This window comes from Colletotrichum chrysophilum, assembly GCF_026319265.1.
Source record: "Colletotrichum chrysophilum strain AFK26 chromosome Unknown scaffold_6, whole genome shotgun sequence".
In the NCBI taxonomy this organism is placed as follows: domain Eukaryota; kingdom Fungi; phylum Ascomycota; class Sordariomycetes; order Glomerellales; family Glomerellaceae; genus Colletotrichum; species Colletotrichum chrysophilum.
In genome coordinates this window covers 72,630-95,063 of record NW_026517293.1, presented here as the reverse complement: position 1 = coordinate 95,063, position 22,434 = coordinate 72,630, and the positions used below count along the sequence as shown (strand labels likewise).

General features: G+C 53.4%; 7 protein-coding genes across 7 annotated transcripts; 5 read left to right on the top strand and 2 right to left on the bottom strand.

The window, feature by feature from the left end:
- Window positions 1-281: 281 nt before the first annotated feature.
- On the top strand, window positions 282-1,907 carry COL26b_001346 (uncharacterized protein; the record flags this gene model as incomplete). Its single annotated transcript, XM_053174299.1, has 4 exons — window positions 282-849; window positions 1,040-1,407; window positions 1,483-1,606; window positions 1,870-1,907. The coding sequence occupies 4 exons, from the start codon at window positions 282-284 to the stop codon at window positions 1,905-1,907; spliced, it is 1,098 nt and encodes a 365-aa protein (XP_053041609.1).
- Window positions 1,908-4,205: 2,298 nt separating this feature from the next.
- Window positions 4,206-7,311, top strand: COL26b_001345 (uncharacterized protein; the record flags this gene model as incomplete). Its single annotated transcript, XM_053174298.1, has 4 exons — window positions 4,206-5,096; window positions 5,156-5,290; window positions 5,490-6,155; window positions 6,955-7,311. The coding sequence occupies 4 exons, from the start codon at window positions 4,206-4,208 to the stop codon at window positions 7,309-7,311; spliced, it is 2,049 nt and encodes a 682-aa protein (XP_053041608.1).
- A 1,001-nt stretch (window positions 7,312-8,312) lies between these two features.
- Window positions 8,313-8,780, top strand: COL26b_001344 (uncharacterized protein; the record flags this gene model as incomplete). The annotated part of the gene is made up of 1 exon (XM_053174297.1): window positions 8,313-8,780. One exon carries the CDS (start codon window positions 8,313-8,315, stop codon window positions 8,778-8,780), a length of 468 nt encoding a protein of 155 aa, XP_053041607.1.
- A 5,023-nt stretch (window positions 8,781-13,803) lies between these two features.
- Window positions 13,804-15,024, bottom strand: COL26b_001343 (uncharacterized protein; the record flags this gene model as incomplete). Its single annotated transcript, XM_053174296.1, has 3 exons — window positions 13,804-14,157; window positions 14,217-14,707; window positions 14,763-15,024. The coding sequence occupies 3 exons, from the start codon at window positions 15,022-15,024 to the stop codon at window positions 13,804-13,806; spliced, it is 1,107 nt and encodes a 368-aa protein (XP_053041606.1).
- A 664-nt stretch (window positions 15,025-15,688) lies between these two features.
- COL26b_001342 (uncharacterized protein) lies at window positions 15,689-16,630 on the top strand (the record flags this gene model as incomplete). Its single annotated transcript, XM_053174295.1, has 1 exon — window positions 15,689-16,630. The coding sequence occupies one exon, from the start codon at window positions 15,689-15,691 to the stop codon at window positions 16,628-16,630; it is 942 nt and encodes a 313-aa protein (XP_053041605.1).
- Window positions 16,631-17,550: 920 nt separating this feature from the next.
- COL26b_001341 (uncharacterized protein) lies at window positions 17,551-19,219 on the top strand (the record flags this gene model as incomplete). The annotated part of the gene is made up of 5 exons (XM_053174294.1): window positions 17,551-17,740; window positions 17,797-17,819; window positions 17,874-17,977; window positions 18,031-18,881; window positions 18,933-19,219. The coding sequence occupies 5 exons, from the start codon at window positions 17,551-17,553 to the stop codon at window positions 19,217-19,219; spliced, it is 1,455 nt and encodes a 484-aa protein (XP_053041604.1).
- A 444-nt stretch (window positions 19,220-19,663) lies between these two features.
- On the bottom strand, window positions 19,664-21,977 carry COL26b_001340 (uncharacterized protein; the record flags this gene model as incomplete). The annotated part of the gene is made up of 3 exons (XM_053174293.1): window positions 19,664-20,137; window positions 20,291-20,390; window positions 20,449-21,977. 3 exons carry the CDS (start codon window positions 21,975-21,977, stop codon window positions 19,664-19,666), a joined length of 2,103 nt encoding a protein of 700 aa, XP_053041603.1.
- Between the last annotated feature and the right edge of the window lie 457 nt (window positions 21,978-22,434).

Genomic DNA, 22,434 nt, shown 5'->3' with positions numbered 1-22,434 from the left:
ATGCTATCGGGGTTTGTTGGCGCTCGAGGGGTTGACGGACAAACGTCTTTCTTTCGTTAATTGAATAAAGATTTCAGTGTATGTTATGCGGTAAGAATTTCATACCGAGTATTCGTACGGCTGTGCCCTCTTAATTGCATGCGCTGATACATGCACCCATACTATGACGCCCTCACAGAGTGGCTTTGGAGTAGCCAACTGCAACAAGTTTGAGTCCTCAATCATCATTTACAATTGCAAAACACGGTATTGATCGAAAGTCTGGTTGCGCAAATTCAACAATGGGCGAACACGTCAATGTCAGTCGAGGTCCCGGCGACGACCCCGTGGTCGTTTGTGGCATGGCAATGAGACTACCCGGAGGCGTCAGCAACGCGGATGACTTTTGGGACATGTTGATGCAGAAGCGCTGCGCATCCGTACCGGTGCCAAAAGACCGGTTCGACATTGGTGGGTATTATAGCGAGAAGCCACGCCCGGGGACTATGCAAACCAAGAAGGCATACTTCCTGGATCACGTTCAACTCGACCGGTTCGATGCCTCGCATTTTTCCTATGGTCGAAGTGAGCTAGAACAGATGGATCCTTTGCACAGATTGCTGCTGGAGGTTAGTTGGGAGTGTCTTGAAAATGCTGGCGAGACAGACTGGCAAGGCGAAACGATTGGCTGCTATGTGGGCTCGTTCTTTGAGGACTGGAGTGTCGAGATGCAACGGGACCCTCAATACTACAGCAACTACCCAACTGGAAAATGGGACATCATGCTTTCAAATAGAATCTCGCATGCATTTGATTTCCGGGGCCCAAGGTACGTCAAGCTAGAAACCCGGGATGTTCCTATTTACTACAGTCAGAGAAGCAATCTAATCAGTGTCTATACACAGCATGACTGTGAAGACTGGGTGTTCATCGTCACTGGTATCTCTGAACCTGGCTGTTCAATCTTTAGAGTTAGGAGAATGCACTTCTGCGCTTGTGGCTGGCTGCAGTCTATTTTTATCGGCGCCCCTTTCTGCCGCGGGCGCATCTGGAGCTTTAGGAAACATCGCCTCCCCAGATGGCGTCTGCAAGACCTTCGACGCCGCCAGCGATGGAATTGGACGGGGTGAAGCCATCAATGCCGTTTACATCAAGCGACTGTCGCAGGCCCTTCGAGATGGAAATCCCGTCCGGGCCGTGATCCGTTCAATTGCTACTCAGCATGACGGCAGAGAGCCCGGCCTGATAATCCCTAATGGGTATGCACAAGAGGCGCTTATTCGGCATACGTATGACAAGGCCGGAATCACGAAGTACTCTGAGACGTCCTTCTTCGAATGCCACGGCACGGGCACGCGGATTGGGGATCTTACTGAAGTTGGAGCCATAGAAAGGATCTTCAGAGAAGAAGGCGTCATTATCGGTGCTGTAAGTAACATTATTACACCAACCGGTTTTAGCAATTCAAGAATTGACCAAGCTTTGTTTTCTCTGCGACCATAGGTGAAGCCCAACGTCGGACATTCAGAGGGTGCCGCTGCCCTAACGAGTGTCATCAAGGTGATACTTATGCTTGAGAAGGGCGTCATTGCGCCCAACACCAACTTCAACACACCCAATCCCAATCGTAAGTGCTTATCGAGATTCCTGTCCATACACATTTTGATCATACACTCATATCCACGTGTAGTGCCATGGGCCGGTGGGAAAATTAGGGTTGCTTCAGAGCCTGAACCGTTTCCTCTGAATCGTTTGCGGAGAGCTAGCGTGAACTCGTTCGGAATGGGGGGTGCCAACTGCCATGTATGAAATGACCTTCTTTTCCTATTCTGCCGCAATTCCTGATGTCAAAACTCGACCGGTAATCTCAGCCATAGCTAACACTCATAGGCTATCTTAGAACATCCCCACCTGTGGTTCGAAGCTGATTGCCAGCCACGGATGGAAACGTCTTCAAGAGACACAGATGAAAGTAACGTCCTGTTGCTTTCAGCGTCGAATCCAAAGTCGCTAGAGCTGCTCCACCAGGCTTACGAGCAGTATACCATTGCAAGCTCAGGGCGTTGTAAACTGTCGGATTTGGCATACACTCTCGGCTGTCGACGAACGAAGCTGAAATACAGAGGTTTTTTTATCGCTCGAAACGATACAGTCGGGCAGCGCACGACGACCCAGCCAGAGCTGCGACTTTCTGTTGCTAGTAGCGATGAGCCAAAGACGCTTGTTTTCGTGTTTAATGGCCAGGGCGCCCAATGGCCCACGATGGGCAAGAATCTGATCCTGAAGAACATTGTTTTTCGCCAGTGTATTCGTGACTTGGACGGCGCGCTCAGGAAGTTGAAATCTGGTTGGACGATTGAAGGTATGGCGCCCTCGCCTATTCATTGACGTCTATGGCTCTTACACGAGATCCTACAAAGGCTCTGGTAATGCTGATATCTTGTAGGGGAACTTCTGAAATCGGAAACAGACAGTCGTATCATGAAATCGGAGTATGCTTTACCGTGTAGCATCGCTATTCAAATCGGACTCCTCGCTGTCCTGCGAAGTTGGGGCGTGATTCCGAACGTAGTGACCGGCCATTCCAGTGGCGAGATCGCTGCTGCCTTTGCGGCTGGTGCCATAACAGCAGATGAAGCGATCATCGTCGCATATTTCCGAGGCTACGTATTGAACAGAACCGGGACACAGCACTCAGGAGCTATGGCTGTGATTGGGGCCGGCTCCAAGGACATTTCTGAGCGGCTACTACCCGGAGTAGTTATCGCTTGTGAGAACAGCCATGTCAACACGACCATTTCCGGAGACGCGTGTGCGGTTGAGGCTATGGTGACAAAATTCAAAGCAGGTGGCATATTTGCTAAGCTTCTTGATGTGGACCTTGCGTTTCATTCCGGTTAGTACCAATCTTAGATGTACTTGGATTTAATGATGTAGTGCTAATACGGGGTGTGAAACCTCTAGCGCATATGAAGGACTTTGGCTTAGCCTATGAAGAAGCGATTCGCCCGTTTCTCAGCGCTGCCACACCTCGCATACCTATGTTCTCCAGTGTCACGGGAGGTCTCATAAGGACCGTCAACTCCTTGGGCGCTACACACTGGCAACAGAGCCTCGTGCAGCCTGTGCTGTTTAATAAGGCCCTTAAAAACCTCCTGGAGCAAATGGAGACACCAAACCTTGTCATCGTTGAGGTTGGTGCTCGCCCTTCTCTCAAAAGCCCAATCAGACAGGTGATGGAAAGCATGTCCACCGACAAAGCCAGCTACCTTCCAACATTAGAGGAAAATAAGGATTGCTACGAAAGCCTTCTCAGACTTGCCGGGCGGCTCTTTTGTGAGGGCGTCAAGTTGAAGTATCAGGCCATCACACCGCCAGGAAAAACGTTGTTCGATGTTCCAGCATATACTTGGGTCCATGAACAATCCTTCCAGGGACAACACCGTTTGTACAGGGCGTACAGAGACTGCAAGTACCCCATGCATGAACTACTTGGAAGCCAGGTGTTTGAAACCAGTGCTCTTGAGCCGAGATGGAGGAAGGTACTGCTTCTTGAGGACATCCCCTGGCTTGGAGACCACGTCGTCAACGACCAGGTCATCATTCCTTTTGCAGCGTACATATCGATTGCCGAACAGGCGCTTCGTCAAGTCAATGGAGGCCTTCTGGAGTCCTTCTCGGCCCAGGATTTCTCTGTTTCCGCGGCACTGCATTTGGAGCCTGGCCGTCCAGTTGAGATACATACCAGACTGCGACGTCTTGTTTCCGACGAGAATGCGCCTGTCAGCTACGACGTGCAAATCACTTCCTGGAAGGATAATATTTGGACGGAGCACTGTCACACAGTAGTTACCGCGGAGCCTCATCGAGCCCACAGAGGCTTTGCAAAACGCGAGTTTCCTCGCCAGCTCTCTCGAGCCACCTGGTACAAGATTACGCAAGATCTAGGCTTTACATATGGGCCCTCTTTCAGAAGGCTGGAACACATTACGGTCAGTCCCAGTGTGCAGCAAGCAACAGCCCGTGTGAACCCACCGGAGAACACATCAAAAGACTCAACCTGCAGCTATCTTGTGCATCCCACCGCACTCGACCAGTGTTTGCAGACTACAGGCATCTCACTCTGTCATGGTCTGCAGCGAAAAGCCAAGTATATGGCTACACCTACCTACATCCAAAGGATCTTTGTTCGTCAGTACGCTGGGCCCTTTTGGGCAACGGGAATGATGAATCAGGTTGCGCAGGACCACACTTCCGGAACGGTCCATGCATACGCAGATGATGGGGAGGAGATTGCCATCATGGAAGGTATTGAGGCCCATCAGATCCGTAGTTCCTTGCAGGGCGAGACGGAGGCTCCTCCGATTGTCAGCGCGCCTCACTGGCGTCCCCACGCAAGCTTCTTCCCTTTCCAGACCCTGAATGAGGCTCCCTTCTTCGACGCGGATGACATCAAGAGAATTCTCCACTTGTTGTTTCTCCTGCTATTGGAGATGCAGTCTAGTTACGCTCAAGTCGACAATGACATTGGCAACATTCCCGACCAGGGCGCAACCAAGGCGTGGGTTGATCAACAGATTCAAAGGGCGCAGGAGGCAGGGTACGGTGTATTGTCTGCGACTACCTGCCGAAATATTGTTCAAGACAACATAAAAAACCGCCAAGCCGCACAACAGAAGATACGGATCGAGTTACAGAGCAGTCGTCTACACGACATGGATCTGACGATGGAGAAGTTGTTCAAGAACCCCCTGCAGCACACGAAGGACACGCTCCGAGACTCCATCGTGTCTCAAGGCCTCTGGTCGCTTCGAGCTAAAAGGCTTTTAGAAGTTGCGATGCCTATTCTGACACACACGAATCCTCAGCCGAAGATTTTGCAGATCGGCTCAGCTGACGGGGCCAACAGTACAACTTTGGCATTGCTACAGCTTCTCCAACCTAAGAGAGGGACTCAGCTTTTCTCAACATACACGTATGCGTCTATTTCACCAAACTCTCTAGAAAACGCAGAAGGCGACTTTTCAGATGTCCAAGGCTTTGAGGTGCGAAGCTGGGATGCCATGGGCGGGGACAAGAATCTCGCTCAGTCGTTTGACATTATTGTCTGTGCCGACGTGCGTCTTCTCACTTTCTGCAATATTATGAAAGCATTTACTGATGTATACATACGCAGATACTCTCTACCGAACGTGACACTTCTCAAGACTTGCTGCACATCAAGCAGTTACTTCGCCCTTCCGGAGTGCTTATTCTGCCGGAGGCTCTTTTTGGTCAGTACATAGGACCCGTCACCCGAAACATGCGCCGCGTTCAACAGCGGTAGTTAACTTGTATATTTAGCCGATTCATTTCTGACGTCTTTTGATGTGAGTCGAAGAAAGCGTCGTTCTCATTTGCAAACAGACATGTAGATACTCATGGGCATAACAATACTTGCTCTGAGCCTGAACAAATCTCCAGGCCGTGCAGACACATTATTCAAGGCATTCAGGCTAACATATTCCCAGGTTCTGTTACAAAACCAAACGCCACACATCTCAAAAGATGTTCTGTTTCCCATTATACACGACCTTGGCTTTGATTTACCTAAAGGTGATCAACACAAGAACCAGGTGAACCCCATCCTGCGGCTGCGTCACCTCAACCAGCTCGAGTCGAGCTCCACACCCGTCAGCATCGTCACAAATAAGGAGGATAGCACCTTGATAGAAAGTTTCAAGTCGGTTCTCCACTCGTATTCAATTCCTGTCCGGGCATACAACGCAGATATCTGTATTAGTGAGTCTGGCTCGCTACTTACCGATGGAACCCTCGTATTCTTCCTTGACCTGGATCGCCCTTGGATCTACCACCTGAAAGAGAGTGAGTTCCCCGCATTTATCCAACTCCTAAGCACCGGTACCTCAAAACGCCCTATTGTCTGGGTCACTCCATTTTCTCAGATTGACTGTAATGACCCGCGCTCTGCTATGATTTACGGACTGGCTCGTACGCTGCGATCGGAACTGAAGGCCGACATAACAATTGTCGAGGTCGACCTGGCAGACGTTTCAAACAGTGACAAATGTGCCACGTTTCTCATGCGCATCGTCCAACACCTGCCGCACCGATGCTTTGATGGCGCACTCGACCCGGACTTTGAGTTTGCGATTACTAGGGAGCATGGCATCGTGGTACCGAGACACCAGTGGACAACAGTGCAACAGGAACTATGCCGATGCTCCGAACAACAACAGACAAGCGGAGTGTCGACGTTTGCAAAGCTAGCTCCAAGGATCACGGGCAATTTGAGTTCATTGCGATGGGTTAGATGCCCCTTGCCGGTTCTGGACGCCCGCCAACTGCGAGTGGAGGTGAAAGCAGCCGCGGTAAACAAAGAGGTGCGTATCAGACAATGGCCAGCGTATGGAGTTCTTGTGTTGGTGCTGAGGATGAGTCAATAACTAATCGCTGGTACTTTAAGGATGTAATCATAGCCCAGGAGGCTTCCAATCCAAATCAGGTCCTGTTCGGACAGGAAGCTGCCGGCATCGTCACGGTTGTGGGCGATGATGCAACTTCTTTCCAGGTAGGAGACCGAGTCGTCATTCTTTCAACTGGCAAAGGCGCCGTAGCCAGCCATCTGGATGTCTTGCCGTCGAGTTGTCTGCGTTTGGGTGAGGATTTCGCGTTTGAGGCCGCGGCGGCTATGCCACTGGCATGCGCTGCGGCCGAGTTCACAGTAGGAGGTTTTGGGAGAATAGCAAGCGGGGAGGTCAGTATTGCTGTCCAAGTATATGTGGGATATCCTAAGAGTTACCTGTGTTTACTAACCCATCGTCTGATTGAAGGATGTTATTGTGCTGTTTACTCTGAGCGATCTGTGTCTCGCAACCGTCGAATTGCTGCGGAAAAGAAGGGCAGAGGTAAGGACGTGAAAGCGCAAATTCTGGTTCACGCACACGTTCGCTGACTGATCATTGTTCTTGACAGATCCGCTTCATCATCACTTCCGAGTCCGACAGACTGCTATTGGAAAATGCTTTCGGCATCGCTGTAGACTTCATCGTGTCAAACCCGGAAGATGCTCTATCGTGGCCGAAGGCAACCTGCATGATTGGATTCGGCGGCCTTTTTCCTGACTGGGCGCTGCAATATCTTTCCCCTACTGGCATCTTCCTCGACGTTCTAGATCATCCAGTCAAGGCAAAAGACTTCCAAACAGTCAAGATCTCTGCAAGTCAGGCATATCGCATCGTCGATATGCAGGCTCTCAGCCACCACAGTCCAGAATCGGTGCAAAGGTACGCGCACCATGGCTGCGATGCGTTGATGCAACTTCATGACTAACTTAGTTAGGGTATGGAAACTCTGCGAAAAATATTTTCTCGGAGACGCACAGCCAGGAGATTGGGCGCGACTTGCCAAGATCTTCAAGCCAAGCCAAGTCCACGAGGCGTTCCGTGCTGCTGCTGGACAGAAGAACCAACCAACCACCAAGGTGGTGCTCCAAACTCCAACAACCGACCCGCAGAGCGATTCTCCGTTGTCGTCCGTTGAGGTCATGCCTGCATCACCTCAGTTTCGTTCGGATGCTGCTTACTTGCTTGTCGGTGGCTTAGGCGGCATTGGCCGCGCTGTGGCAACGTGGATGGCAGAGCATGGTGCTGGGGAGTTGATTTTCCTCTCTCGCTCTGCAGGCACTGAACCCCAAGTAGAATATTTTTTGGGTGAGCTTCGAAGCCAAGGCTGTGTCATCAAGGCGGTTACGGGCAGTGTTGCGATCTTGGAGGATGTCTCGAGGGCTGTGAAAGCGGCGGATCGCCCCATCGCTGGTGTGTTCCAAATGTCAATGGTCTTACGGGTACGTGAATACTGACGACAGACTTTCTCTCAAACTTACCATCATCTAACGGATTTTACAGGACAACGCAATACTACGCATGACATACGACGAATGGCGAGCATGCATCGAGCCCAAGATCCAAGGCACGGAGAATCTTCATAAGGCCTTGGCGCAATCTTCCTTAGACTTTTTTGTGCTGTTCTCTTCTATCGGCGGGCTAGTCGGGAACATTGGACAAGCCAACTACAACGCCGCCAACACCTACCTGGACGCCTTTGTCCGGTACCGTCATAATCTTGGGCTCCCAGCATCGGTCATCGATATTGGGATCATGGGTGGCATTGGGGTTATCGCTAGTACAGGCAACATGCAAGACAGAGCTCAGGCGGCGGGATACCACGTTCTTTGCGAGGAAAAACTCCTGGAAGCCATCACTATCAGCATACACCATTCTCGTGCAGGCTCATCGTCCAATCGAGACGACGCATATTCACATCTTAGCCAGATGGCCCTCGGTCTGTGGTCGGAGCAACACCTAGCAGACCCTTCGACGCATGTCCTTTGGAAAAAGAACGCCCACATGGGCGCGGCACACAGTATCCATCCGGAGAACTTGACTTCGGGAACAACAGAGCTTTCCTCTACAAAATCGGAGTTGGCAACGATAATGAAGATTGCGAAGAGCACACCTGACCGCCTGCTACACGAGGAAACAATTGGACTGATCGTCAAGCTGCTTGGGACTGCTATTGCACAATTGCTTGCACTTTCCAGCGCTGAAATCGGGCCGGAGGCTGCCCTGGACGACCTTGGGCTTGACTCATTAAACGCAAATGAGCTAACAAGCTGGATATCACAACATCTGTTGGTCGATTTGCCATTGCCTGATCTCATACAATCGACAACTATACACGACCTTGCGGACAAGATTGCTAGATTGCTGGAGGATAAGTTCGGAGAAACCCAGATATAGTGAATTATATAGCTCGAAACAACGTCTTGTTTATTTGCTCATTGTAGACCTGCCCTTGGGCCAACTTGCTTCTGAAGTAATGTTCTTGCTTCCTGGCCTTTTTGCCGACTTTCTACTGTGCCGTCCTCCGCAGCATCATCAAACTATCGAAGAGCTATTTCATTGAAGAAAATGTTGGGGTGGGCCGTGATACGTCCCCAGGTGCACTTGGGCATGTTGTAACCGCCATGAGTTTAAATCGAATTCATCTAACAGTGCGCCCCGGCTTTCGATTTATCTCTGAACCAAGTCAACGGCAAGTAAAGAGCAAATCCCTGATTAACGGGGCAAGAACACCTCATCTTTGTCGTCACCAAAAGTCAATTCAGAATAATCTGAAGTGGTTGAAGTTTATGAAACAGGGTTTAGGAGGCAACGGGCGGAAAAGGCCCACATTTCCGATGCCACATTTTGACTTTGTCGGGAGTTGTGTTCAAACCCAAAATGATGGGCCCGGTTTAGGTTAGCCACGAAGACAAGGAAACCAGGGAGTTGATATCTTGCAGTAAACATGGTATCTTAAGGTTAGGTGTTAGAACAGAGTTCTTCCCGCCACTCTGCCGGCATGGGCAGAAAGGACAAAGAGAGTACGAGGTTCTCGGCTTTTTTCAGAAGGGCAGTCACGTTTCGGTACATTATCAAAGCATGTATCAATTGTTGGCTGTTGTTTCAATAACAAGATTGCAGCATGAATACTTTCATCGTGCTATCTAGGGCTTATTAAGATGGAGGCACACCCTGGTTTATCGCATGGCTACTCTGTATTTGCAGTGATTCGAAAGTTCAGCTGGCTCCACTGCGTTCCCAGCCGTGGGTTTGGCTCGCTTCAGCTTTGCTCATCAAATGCGTTTTCATGAGCCCGAAGGGACCGACGAACCGGTCCGGAACGCTGGCTTTTGACTTTGCTACCAGTGTAAATATCCTTCAAAACAGAACCAAGATGTTTTCCCTGATTTCTCTTCTAATGCGATAGAAGTTTTCGACTTGCTTATGCAATATTCTGTACCCACCCTCTCCGAATGGAAACAGACATGTGCATCCATAATCTCTCCGACCAGCGTCATTATAAATTATACGTCTGAAATTTGCCGAGTCGAGCATCGGCAGCACCTCAGTACTACGCGACGCAAGACCAAGATGACCTCTGGGTCTCCACAAAAAAGGCCCCAGGAGGAGTCGCCAGAGATCGATGCAGTGGAATGGGCAACGCAAGATGTCGAGAAACGTTTTTCAGTTGGCTTCAACCCAGGCCACATCAGGGCCAGCATTTGTTCTGTTTCGAGTAACATCGACGGCCTGAACCAAGCTCCGGCACTTCCAGAAGCAATGAAGCCTCCACGGCACATGGTGGCAGCAACAGTGACGGGGCTACTTATTGCCGTGCTACTTATGGCACTTGATGTCAACATTCTCGGTATGTATAGGTAACCATACGGATGAATGTGGTTTTGCAACATATGTAGTGAACACAAATAACCCGTGATTGGTGGTAGCCACGAGTGTTCCTAAGATTACAACGGAGTTCAAAAGCCTTCGTGACGCGGCTTGGTACGTCGCAGCTTTCTCGCTTGCTCGGCTTGCAACTCAGCCCATTTATGGCCAGTTGTATACCCTCTTCTCTTTGAAATACACATTCTGCTGTAGTCTGGCTACTGTCATCATGGGTAAGTTGATTGTGCAGCGTCTTGTAGATTTCTCGGCCGTTTGATTCCACGTTCAGTTAGTAATGTTATACCAGGTTCCACCATTTGCGCTGTCTCACCAAATTCTATGACCTTGATTATCGGCCGAGGCGTTCAAGGTCTAGGGTCCAGTGGCGTGGCGTCAGGTGCTCTAAATATCGGCGGTTACATCGTTTCGAAAGCGAAGATGCCTTTGATGATCTCGCTGATGGGCTCTATGATGATGACAGCGGCCCTCGCAGGTCCAGTACTCGGAGGTGCTTTCACGGAAAGCGTTCTGACTTGGCGATTCGGCTTTTGGCTCAACCTGCGTAGGTGTTCAATGGAATCCTGTCTAATTGTTGGTTATAGGCTGACCGTAATCTGATGGAAGCACTATCTGCTATTAGTATGGTCTTGGTTTGGATGACTTTCCTAGAGCCTCACAGACCTTCTACCAAAATTCCACTCAGAGACAAGCTCATGAGGCTGGATCCTACAGGTAGCATTCTAATATTGAGCTCCATGATCTGCCTAGTTTTGGGCCTTCAGTGGGGTGGTAATCTGTTGCCGTGGACTAACAGAAACGTTCTTGGATGTTTGATCGGGTTTGGGATATTGTTTTCTCTATTTTTATTACTGCAAATCAAGCAGAGAGACAAGTGAGTTAGACATGACTATCATCCTCCTTCATAAACCTTGTGCCCGGCCATTCATCACGTTCATTCAAGAGGGGTATACCTGCGCACGCTAATTTCAAATTGCACAAAGAGCTCTTGTGCCTCTTCGTATCGTCACGCAGCGAACTGTCGGACTAGGCTGTATCGCAACGACGTGTACGTATCTGGCTGTCACTGTCTTGGCGTACTACATGCCGTTCTACCTCCAGGCTGCCAAAGGCCTGTCTCCAAGCATAGCTGGATTATACATGCTCGCACTGGGGGGTCCAGAGACGCTGGCAACCATTGCTTCTGGAACCTTGATTACGTACACCAAGCACTACGTTCCAATGCTGGTGCTAGGTGGAGCGGTGTTCTCTCTTGGCAGCGGACTCCTGTCGACCCTCACCACCGGTAGCAATGCTGGACAAATCATTGGGTATGAAGTTTTGACCAGTATTGGCCTCGGCTTCGGCGGTCAGGTTCCGCTCACTGCCTTACGGAACGTCCTCTGCGAGGCAGATATACCAATTGCGAATGGCTTGAATGGTTTCTCGCAAAGCTTGGGCGTCGTGCTAGGAGCACCCATCGCCCAATCGGTCTTCATGAACACACTGACCAGCCATCTGGGATCGCGGCTTCAGCCCGGAAATGTTACCAAAATCACCGACCTGGGAGCGTCAAATATCAACCCTTCACATATTGACCCGCAGCTTCTACCGTTCGTTGCGCAAGCTTATCGGGACGCCTCAACTACGTCCCTGTACGTGGCTGTGGCATCTGCTGCAATGGTCAGTGCAGCCGGGCTTTTAATGGAGTGGAAGAAACTTAAGACTAAGGAAGAAGGAGATAGTTAATCTAGGCTAAGATAGGTTTGTCGAGCAGATTAGACCTAACTTAGTTATATCCTGCGGAAGCTACTGTTGAAAACTAAACAAGACTGCAGAGATGACAGCCAAACAACGATGCCAAGATCGAACTAGTGGATTCTCCAAAATCTATAAATAAGCGAATAACGCAATACCATTACATCTTCCCAGGTCTGCACCGATTCAATTATGATGCCAGCTCTACAGGAGGTTGACCTTCCACTTCTGAAGGTTTTGTCTGTGAAGATAATTCTACCGGCGGCGGCGATATTGGCTGAAGTTCTCGTGATTCCGAGCCATGACCAGGAAGCTCCTGCTTAGTGTCATAGCCCAGCCCCTTGTGGTATGCGTCTCCTTCAACAGCGGTAACCTGACTTTGAGCGAGACGCCTTTCCTTCCTCTTTCGCAAGCAGACGAATATCGTGATCCCTATTAGAATAAGAACAACGACAACGATTCCGACCGCGATACCAGCAATTGCTCCTGTCGCCAATCCTCCCACAGCACCGTCTTTGCCGTCAGATGGAATTACTCCATATAGCGGGAACGGGGGGTGCTTTATCTTGATTGGACCAGAGCTGGCAAGATCCGACAGAAAGGTCTTTTGCCAGGCCGTGGCCACCTTCACCTCTGAGGTTCCGCTTGTCGTATACACGTTGACCCAGACATCGGTTGGTGTACTGATGTAGCTCACACAATCCCGATAAGGAACGTCGAGTCCGCTGACTGTCAAGCATGTCCACCCCCCAGATGGACAACACCACGTCTGAGAAATTTGGGAGCCCGGTAAGCGAATGGTCGTATTGCAGGCCGACGTCCAGTCACTGATACAAGCTGTGCCCGGATAGGCCAAGTCGGGTAGATTACCTGGTGTGAGAGACGGGTCAGCAACAACACTTCGAGATAGGTACAACCCGTATACTAGTCTACTGACTAAATTCATTGTCTCCTGCTGGTCTCCAAATTTTGTCGTAGCTTGCTGGAAAGCACTCGGCCGGTAGGCTTTGTGTTGACTCTGCCACATTCATGTCTCCATAGCAAATTGCACCCGAAGTTATATTTGCTGGCTTGGCCGTGCATCTTATGGATCGAGGAATTATCGAACAAGTGCCCAGCGGCGGTGTGAATGGTGTAGTTTGTGGCAAAAATGTGTACACCAAGTTGTTCTCAAAGCCTTCTTGCCCTTGCGTGACTGTGAGTGTTGTCACAAACGGCTCGTAGCTTGTTGACTTGGGCATGGCTTGTTCTGAAGTTTTCGGGACCAGTCTGTGTGAGTATTTAAGAGCTTAGGTATCCTCGCGTGTGCGTGCCGGCGTAGGGACAGGAGGAAGAACGCATGTGCGAGCTCTGGGGATTAGCATATAGCCAGGATCTGGTTTTATATGAGCTCCTGTCAGACGAGGAGCGACCGAGGGCTTTGTAGCTTACGGTGTCACGACACTTCCAGCTCTGACAATCGGCCCATCCACCATCTAGATTCACCGCCGAGCCTTATTTCGGGCACTAATATTATCTAGCTGCATACCTTGTACTCCAGTAAGACAAGCTTTGAGTCGAATACGGGAAGACCGTCGGCGTTTCGCCTCGTCAGACGGACAAGCACCGAGCAAAGAACATGGCAAGTAATATTGGCCATTGAAAAATCATGCTTGTGACTTTTACTGTGTTTGTCATTCATGTGTCTATACATCAACGCTCAATCTATCCATCCTCCGCGGTATCCCTCAGACATGTCGAGATGCTCCTCATGCACAGTCGTAATTCTATATTCATACCCCTTTCTCTCCTACTCCCCTCAAGCCTTCTTGACGAGCTTCTCCTTGATCTCCGCCACAACAGCGGCAGTAACCTCCTTCGTCGTCGCCTTGCCGCCAAGGTCAGCGGTGACAATGCCCTTGCCGGTGACGCTCTCGACAACCTCCATCAGCTTGTCCGCGGCGTCCTTCTCGCCGAGCCAGGCGAGCATCTCGGCGGCGGTCCAGAAGGTGGCGACGGGGTTGGCGACGCCCTTGCCGGTGATGTCGAAGGCGGAGCCGTGGATGGGCTCGAACATGGAGGGGTTCTTGCGCGTGGGGTCCAGGTTGGAGGTGGGCGCGATGCCGATGGAGCCGGCAAGGGCGGCGGCCAGGTCGGAGAGGATGTCGGCGTGCTTTGTGGTTTGTTAGCCTTGATGGTTGAAAAATAGGGGTAGAGGTAGCTAAGACTTACCAAGTTGGTGGCGACGATGGTGTCCAAGCTCTTGGGGTTGAGAACCATCCTCGTGGTCATGGCATCAACCAGCATCTTGTCGAGGGTGACGTCGGGGAACTCCTTGGCGACGTCGTAGACGACCTCGTCCCAGAGAACCATACCGTTGCGCTGGGCATTGCTCTTGGTGACAAAGGTCAGGAGCTTGCGGGGACGGCTCTGGGCAGTCTCAAAGGCGAAGCGGACGATGCGCTCGACGCCGTGGCGGGTGAAGATGGCCGTCTCGGTGGCAGTCTCCCAGGGGAGACCGCGGTGGGAGCGGCCGCCCTGGCCGGCGTACTCACCCTCGCTGTTCTCGCGGATGATGACCCAGTCCAGGTCGCCCTCGGCGCAGTTGCGGAGGGGGGACTGAGTGCCGCGGAGGACGCGCGTGGGGCGGACGTTGGCGTACTGCTGGAAGGGCTGGCAGATGGCCAGGCGCAGACCCCAGAGGGAGATGTGATCGGGGACATCTGCCGATCGGTTAGTCCGGGGGATGATCGCGGAGGCGGACATGGGGCTACTTACCGGGGGCACCGACGGCGCCGAAGAGGATGGCGTCGTGCTTCTTGAGCTGGTCGAGGCCGCCGTCGGGGATGTACTTGCCGGTCTTCTTGTAGGTCTCGGAGCTCCAATCGTAGTCGGTGAAGTCGAGGTCGAAGGTGCCCAGGGTCTCGGACAGGGCCTTGAGGACCTCCACGCCGGCGTCGATGACCTCCGGGCCGATGCCATCAGCCCCCATGGAGGCGATGCTGTAGGATTTCTTGGCGGGGAGCGCGCTGGGCGACATTGTGGCGGTTTTGTGAGGGGGCTAGGAGAGAAGACCGGATGCTCTGTGTGTTTGGTGTTGAGGGATGTGAGGGGATTTGTCTTGCAGCTCAACTTGAGTTCTCAGACGACGGGGGGGAGGGTCAAGGCAGATGAGGCTGTATTGGAGAATGCAATGGGAGTTGGAGACACGTCGTGATGGTGTCTTCTTTTGTAATCGGTCGAGCTTCGCCGACAACGGCTAGATCTTCAGCGTGAACGCGAAACATCTTCGGGATTGATGCCGCCAACATCGGGAGATTGTGGAGTTGGCAGATGTGTGTGGTGGAGGCGGCGATCTGGGGTCCGGGGAGCGGTGTTTCGAATGTCCGCGGTCTTTCCTTACCCCGCGGACCAAGACCACCCCGCACTCACTCGTGTGATCCTTCGACACGGCATTGAGTTATTTCTCTTCACGACTCAACTCACTCAACACCGGCGGCCGCTGCAAGGAGTTTCATGCAGCTATTCTGGATCTCGATTAGTTTCAGCGGCGGTCGACTTTTGCAACCTTTCTCCAAAAGATAATAACAGCCGCATTCCGCTCTCCCGCGTGGACCATCTGTCGGGGCTCTTGCGCGGAACCTCTCTTATCTCATCTTCCCCCTCCATCCTGCCTCTTGAGGTAGGTTAAGGTCAGCAAAGCCATGATCGACGCATCCGCCGTTGATGCCGTGCTGCAGCACATCCTGCCGGCCGTGAAGGCTCACCAGACGGGCTCCTCAACCCCGTTCATTCTTGGCTTGTCGGGGCTCCAAGGAAGTGGCAAGTCGACATGGGCAGCGGCTCTGACGCAGACCCTCAACGCCAAGCACGGCGTCAACACGCGGACGCTCTCACTGGACGACCTCTACCACGACCACGACCAGCTCGTCGCCCTGCGCGAGTCCAACCCGGGGAACGGGCTCCTCCGCACCCGCGGCCAGCCGGGTACGCACGACGAGGCGCTCGCGCGGCGCTTCTTCGACGACGTCTGCCAGAGTGCTGGCGGAAGCTCTGAGGGCATCAAGTGGCCTGCGTTCGACAAGAGCCTCTTCAGCGGCGAGGGCGGCCGCGTGCCTGTCGCGGAGTGGGACACCGTGCCGCGGAGCCCGCCTCTGGAGGTCCTCATCTTTGAGGGCTGGTGTCTTGGCTTCCAGCCGCTCTCAGCTGAGCAAGTCGAGGAGAAGTGGAACAAGGCCAAGGCAGCCTCCTCAAACAGCACTTCCTCCGACGGGGAAGCGCAGCTGTCGACGACGACGTTGGCGGGCCACAGCCTGGAGCACCTGCTGCTCATCAACAAGAACCTGGAAAGGTACTGCGAGGCCTTCATGGGCCCCTGGCGCTTCGACGCGTTCCTCCACCTTAGCACAGACCAGCTGGTGAATGTGTACTACTGGCGGCTGGACCAGGAGAGGGCGTTGCGGGAGAAGAAAGGTGCGGGAATGACGGACGCGCAGGTCATCCGTTTCGTGCAGGGCTACATGCCCGCTTATGAGTTGTACCTAGACAGACTAACGCAGGAGTCGTTCTTCACGGAAGGGAAGAAGGCTCATGTCCGCGTTATTCTAGACTCTAATAGAACAGTTCTGCGCGTTGAGAAAGCGTAGACTATGAACTTATGAAGCCACTATTTTGCCCCCTCACTTTATATCCGTACCCTACATTCCTAGTGAAATCCAGACCACCATGTTACATAGCTCTGGTGACCCAGCAGCTTTCAAAGATCAGTTGACAGCTGCTAGGCCAACTCACAGACCTCAACTGACCCGACAGTATGTTTTACCCCAGATTCTTCACCCATTACCCACCGTTTGATACGTCCAGGCCACGTTCTCACGACGCAGGATCAACAAAACCCCACGCTCGAGTCTGAACTAGTAGCCATTTTAGCTATCCGGGGTAAGTCAGGCCCACGCCTCTGGATCCGGGCAAGCCTCCACACACCCATCCAACCGGGTTCACAACGCGATGGACCCGTCAACCAACCTCAGCCAGACCAATCTCAACGAACATGTGTCCCTAGCGTAGCACTCCCCCTCATGGAGAATGCAAAAACAGACCTGTAAACCAGGCCCGTCCCCCGCATTCCCCGCAAAGTTACCCCAAATGCCCCGGCGCTGTCTTTGTCCGCTGGAGCTAATCTGGGTCCGGGGGAACCAGGGTAATGGTCTCATTGTTGGGACGCGAAGAGACCCCAGAAAACACTTGGTCAGAGTGCGATAGCGAGCCAAAGAGCGCTTGACCCTCCCAGAAACATGGCATGATCGAATACAACCCCGTGGAGTTACCCCGGACTGAGGACGGTGAGATTCCTGGTAAAAGTTTGGCCGATCGAGACATACTTAAGAGCGAGCTGCAACTGGCTTCCTGTTCAGTCTGATCTTCTCTTTCCTGAACTCACGGACCAAAGCAGTCTCTTGTTTCCCCCCCTTGCTGCTCCTTGATTCGCCAGCCAACCAACCAGGCCCCTTTCTTTGATCGTCTAAACTTTCGCCCGAACTCCAACATCTCAACTTGGATCACCATCATGGCGTCTGAGAAGCACCACGGGGACCTCGAGTCCAAGCCTCATGACAACTTCGTCGAGGTGTCGGGCGAGGACGAGAAGGGCGGTGTACTCCAGGCCGGGGGTGATTACTCTGGTGCGGTCAAGAAGACCAGCGCCGAGGAGATTGCCCTTGTGAGAAAGCTTGATTGGAGAATCATGCCAACTCTCTGTAAGAGAAACTGTTACATCAGACTGGAAGACTAAAACTAACGTGATTGAATCCAGGGGCCATGTACTTTCTCAACTACGTATGTGAGACGCGAAATAGTAATATCCGTTCAACCAACTGACGTTGCATGTAGCTCGACCGAAACGCCATCGCCCAGGCCCGTCTCGACGGTCTCGAAGAAGACTTAGGTCTCGAGGGCTCACAATACAACACATGTATCTCAATCCTCTTCGTCGGGTATGCTCTTCTACCTCATTCTCGCAGAACAAGAGCTAACTTCGTCTTCCCAGCTACCTCTTAATGCAGATTCCCTCCAACATGCTCATGTCCTCCCAACACATCCGTCCCTCCATCTACATGGGCTGCTGCATGATGGCCTGGGCCGTCGTCTCCGCCTGCACCGCCCTCGCAAAGAACTACGCCGGCCTCGTCGCCGTGCGCTTCTTCCTCGGCGTCACCGAGGCCCCCTTCTACCCGGGCGCCATCTACATGCTCTCCATCTTCTACACCCGCAAGGAGATCGCCACGCGTCTGTCGGTGCTGTACACGGGCAACATCTTCGCGACCTCCTTCTCGGGCCTCATCGCCGCGGCTGTCTTCAACACCGTCGACGGCAACCACGGCCTCAGCGGCTGGCAGTGGCTGTTCATCATCGAGGGCTGCCTCACCTTCGGCGTCGCGCTCATCGGCATGTTCACGCTGGCGGACAGCCCGCTCACGACGCGCTGGCTGAAGCCCGAGGAGCGCCAGCTCGCGCACGAGAGGATGTTAAGGGACACTGTTGGTCTGGAGGAGAGCAAGGGCGCGATGGCCGGGTTGAAGCAGGCTGTTCGTGACCCGAGGCTGTGGCTGCTTGCTTTTATTCAGAACATGCATCTGTCGGCTTGCGGGTTCAACAACTTCTTCCCCACGGTCATTGGGTCTTTGGGCTTCAACTCGACTATCACATTGGTGCTGACGTGCCCGCCCTACCTCGTCTCGGGCTTCTTCGGCTACATGGTCGGTCTGTCCTCCGGCAAGTACAACGAGAGAACGTGGCATATCACCGGATGCATGGGCCTAGCCATCGTCGGCTTCGTTATCTCCTGCGCGACGCTCAACACAGCCGCGCGCTACGTCTCCTGCTTCCTCTTTGCTTCTGGTAAGTTCCCCATTCCCCTTTCAATAAGACACTCTCCTAACACAGCTCCAGGCGCCTACGCCGTCAACGCCCCCATCCTAGGCTGGGTCTCCGCAACCCTCGGCTCCACCCCCGAGAAGAAGTCCGTGAGCATCGGCATCGTCAATGTCATCGCCAACGCATCCTACGTGTACACGGCCTACCTCTACCCCAAGAGCGACGGGCCGCGCTACCTGACGGCCATGGCTAGCAACGCCGCGTTCGCGTTCGCGTGTATTGCAGGGACCTGGGCGCTGCGGTTCTGGCTGATGCAGACGAACAAGAAGCTGGGCGCGAGCACGACCAAGTACGCCTACTGATTGGATCAAAAGAAACGTGGAGCGGAGAGAATTAAGCTACTGGGGCGAACGTGGAGCTTAAAGAGTGGTTCCATGGGACGGTTGGCATACCGGCATGAGGGATGCTGATGTACATGCTGATGGGTCTGGAAGGCTTGGATTTGACGAATCATTTAATGAAGCTGGCGATTTGATACATGAACGTGAGCCATGATTCGGTTTCTCGTGAACTTGGAAATCATTCCTTCTTAATTGTCAACTTTTACCCTGCGTTTCACTCTTCAAAGACATTTACTTGTTTATCATTATTGCCGTGAAGCGTCTTATTCAGATCTAGCCCTGCAGTTTCTGCATTGTGACCATAACTCCTGGTACGTTCTGGCGCACATATACGACCCAAATATCTACTCAAAGCTTTCCCCCTTCTGACGGAACGCCGAATATCCAACCTGCCTAATCTTCACCTCATCGCAAATACGACCACGTAGGATCCACCGACGGATCAAACTGCGCCGCCGCCAGAAACGGATAATCAATCGCCCCAAACGAATTCGCAAAGAGCTGGTCATACCACACCATAGACTCCTGTCCCTCACCCGGCGCCCCCGTCTCGGCATTATTCACAGCCGGGAACGACGTCGCCGCCAGCGCCAGCGAGAACGGCTGGCTGTCAAAGTTGGGCGAGTCCTGCGGCGCGGTAGCCTGGAACGACTGCGCGCCCGGACTTGCGGACCACGCCGCGAGAGGCGGGCCGGAGGCCGGGGATGCTTGCGTGGGCCACCTGCCGCTCGCGTCCTCCAGCCCATCGCTCTGCGTCTGCGTCCAGGTCATGGTATCCGCGGCAGCGGGGATGGTGTCGTCGGGGCGGCCGGAGGATGCTGCCACCGACGGGGAGAAGCGCGTTCGCAGGTTCGAGGTGCCCGGTTGACCGCTGACGGACTGGGAGCGCGGGTGGCGTGAGCGGCTTGGGCTGCTCCCCGGACGAGTCGCGTGCGTGGGTTCGCTGGATCTAGGCTGGTGGTTTGGGGGGTGGTGTTGTTGGCCGCTGGTTTGTCTGCGCAGCGGGTTATGGGGCGCGGAGAGTTCGCGTACGGCGGCTGTGAGCTCGTCGATGGCGGAGAGGCAGTATTCTGGCCAGGAGGTGTCGCGGGAGGCGATGTGGCGCAGGATGTCTTTTCCTGATTCGACGTGTCTGCAACGCTTGTCTTAGTATACGCAAGTTTCCTTTCATCGCAGGTGTGTTCACTCACTTCAACGCGCTTGACAGCGGCAGTTGCCTCTCAAACGCCGCATATATGAGAATGAACGCGCTGATCCAGACAGCCCACGTGAACGAAGGCTGCAGCATCGGCTCAGAGAGACACGCGCTCGTCGGATCATCCGACATCTTGTGCTGCGTCAGATACCGCTTCAGAGCGATAAAAATTGACTTTGCCGCAAAGATGCAATTCTGCAGTCCCGCAGAGTACGCCGGGCTCGATGGGTCCGACGTCATCATCGGCCTGTTGAGCGAGATCATGGACTCGTATTTCAGGAGCAGCAGGAACACACGGTGGCTTGACGATATTGGGGGCTGCGGCGTGTTCTCGTCAGCGGACTCGCCCGGGTGCGGCTCGTCCTCGACCGCATCATGGATCTCGTTGGACCATTTTGCGAGCTCCGCCTGGACGTAGCTGGCGCGGTCTGCGGTGTCGTCACGGGTGTGTATGGACTTGTTCCGCAGCTCGAGAATGAGACCTCGGATCCTGGCGTGTTTGACGAGGTAGGTTAGGAGTTGCAGGCGGTTGTCTTCACCATCGAGTGGTGTCCCATGTCTTTCCTCCCCCGGGTAGCATACGTCAACGTCGTCGTCTCGGATGTCCAGGGGCAGCCCTAATGCCTGGCAGAGGAATCTTTCGTTGCAGTAGATGCACCAAAACACCCTTCGACGCATGTGGGCTTCCTCCTTGGTGAAGAAGGGGTATCGTGAGGGACAGCGGTGGAGACCGAGGTGGAAGGCCATGCGGACAATCAGCCCGCCTAATCGAGATGCTGAGTTGAGACGTAGCATCGATACGAGAAAGAGCTGTATGGCAAGCGCTGCTTGGGTGGCCTGTATTGAGGCCGGTTTGTAGAGTGCAAACTGCGATGCAGACATTGCCTCTTCGACTGTTCGAAAGACAAGGGAGCTTGGTACCGGCCGAGCAAAGGGAGCTCTTTGCCTGCTATCAGCTAGCGAGATGGACAATATCGACTTGACAATCGACCTCTCGAGGTGACCGAGAGCAGCGATACCATTCGCGCTCACCTCTTCAAAGAGGCCCAGCACATCAGGCGCGCTGAGAAAAGGCAGCGTCGGGTGCCATGCTTCAAAATAGCTTTTCGACCACTCGACGAGCTGCTCAAACGAAGGGTTAGCATCATTACCCTCGCCCTCTGGCGCCAGCTCGTGCGGCCGCCACAGGCTCAGGTCGTCGCCATCTCGAGAAGAACTCTCGCGCTGCAGCTGGTCGTCCTCGCCGGGAACGAGGTCGTTGATGTTGTTGGCCTGGGAGGACGAGGAGGTGCGGAGGGCGGACTTGCGGGCGAGGCGGACGTAGACGCCCCGGATGAAGTGAATGCCGCTGCCGCTGCCGACGAAGCGGGCGGTGTCATGCTTGCCCGTGTCGCGCATCAACCCATACTCGCGGGTGGGACGGTCAGTCGAGCCCGAGTGCTTGCGCTTGCGTGAGTGGTTGAAGTGCGCCGGGCTTAGGGTTCCAGACTCGGAGGTGGCATTGGGCGACTCGACAGCGTCCATTCGGGGAGATGGAAGGTCAGTCGACGCCGACGGGCGATCCTGAGGGGAGGGGGTATGGGCAGGTTAGGGTGAGAAAGGGGGTAGAGGTAGTAGAGAAGCAAGGAGTAGGGACCAGAAACAAGCCGTCTTCAGTGGACGGCGCGAGGGACGGTGGGGACCCGGAGCATGATGCGATGCGTGGAGGGCGGTAATCAGTAAGAGAGATGGTGAAGGCGAGTGTCCCGAGGGGTTCGAAAGAAATGATGTTGTCTGATCTGTCCGGTATGCAAGAGGGAAGTGAGAAAAAATTGGGATGCCAAGCCCGGGGTTAGTTAGATCGATGCACAACGAGATATTCTTCTTCCTGTGGCTGGTGGTGGTGAGTGAGAAAGGAGACGAGAGCGAGACGCGCTGCATCGGGGCGCGACGTCGGACGAAAGTGGAGACGGCGCCACGGCAGTCTCCGGAAAGTGGGGCA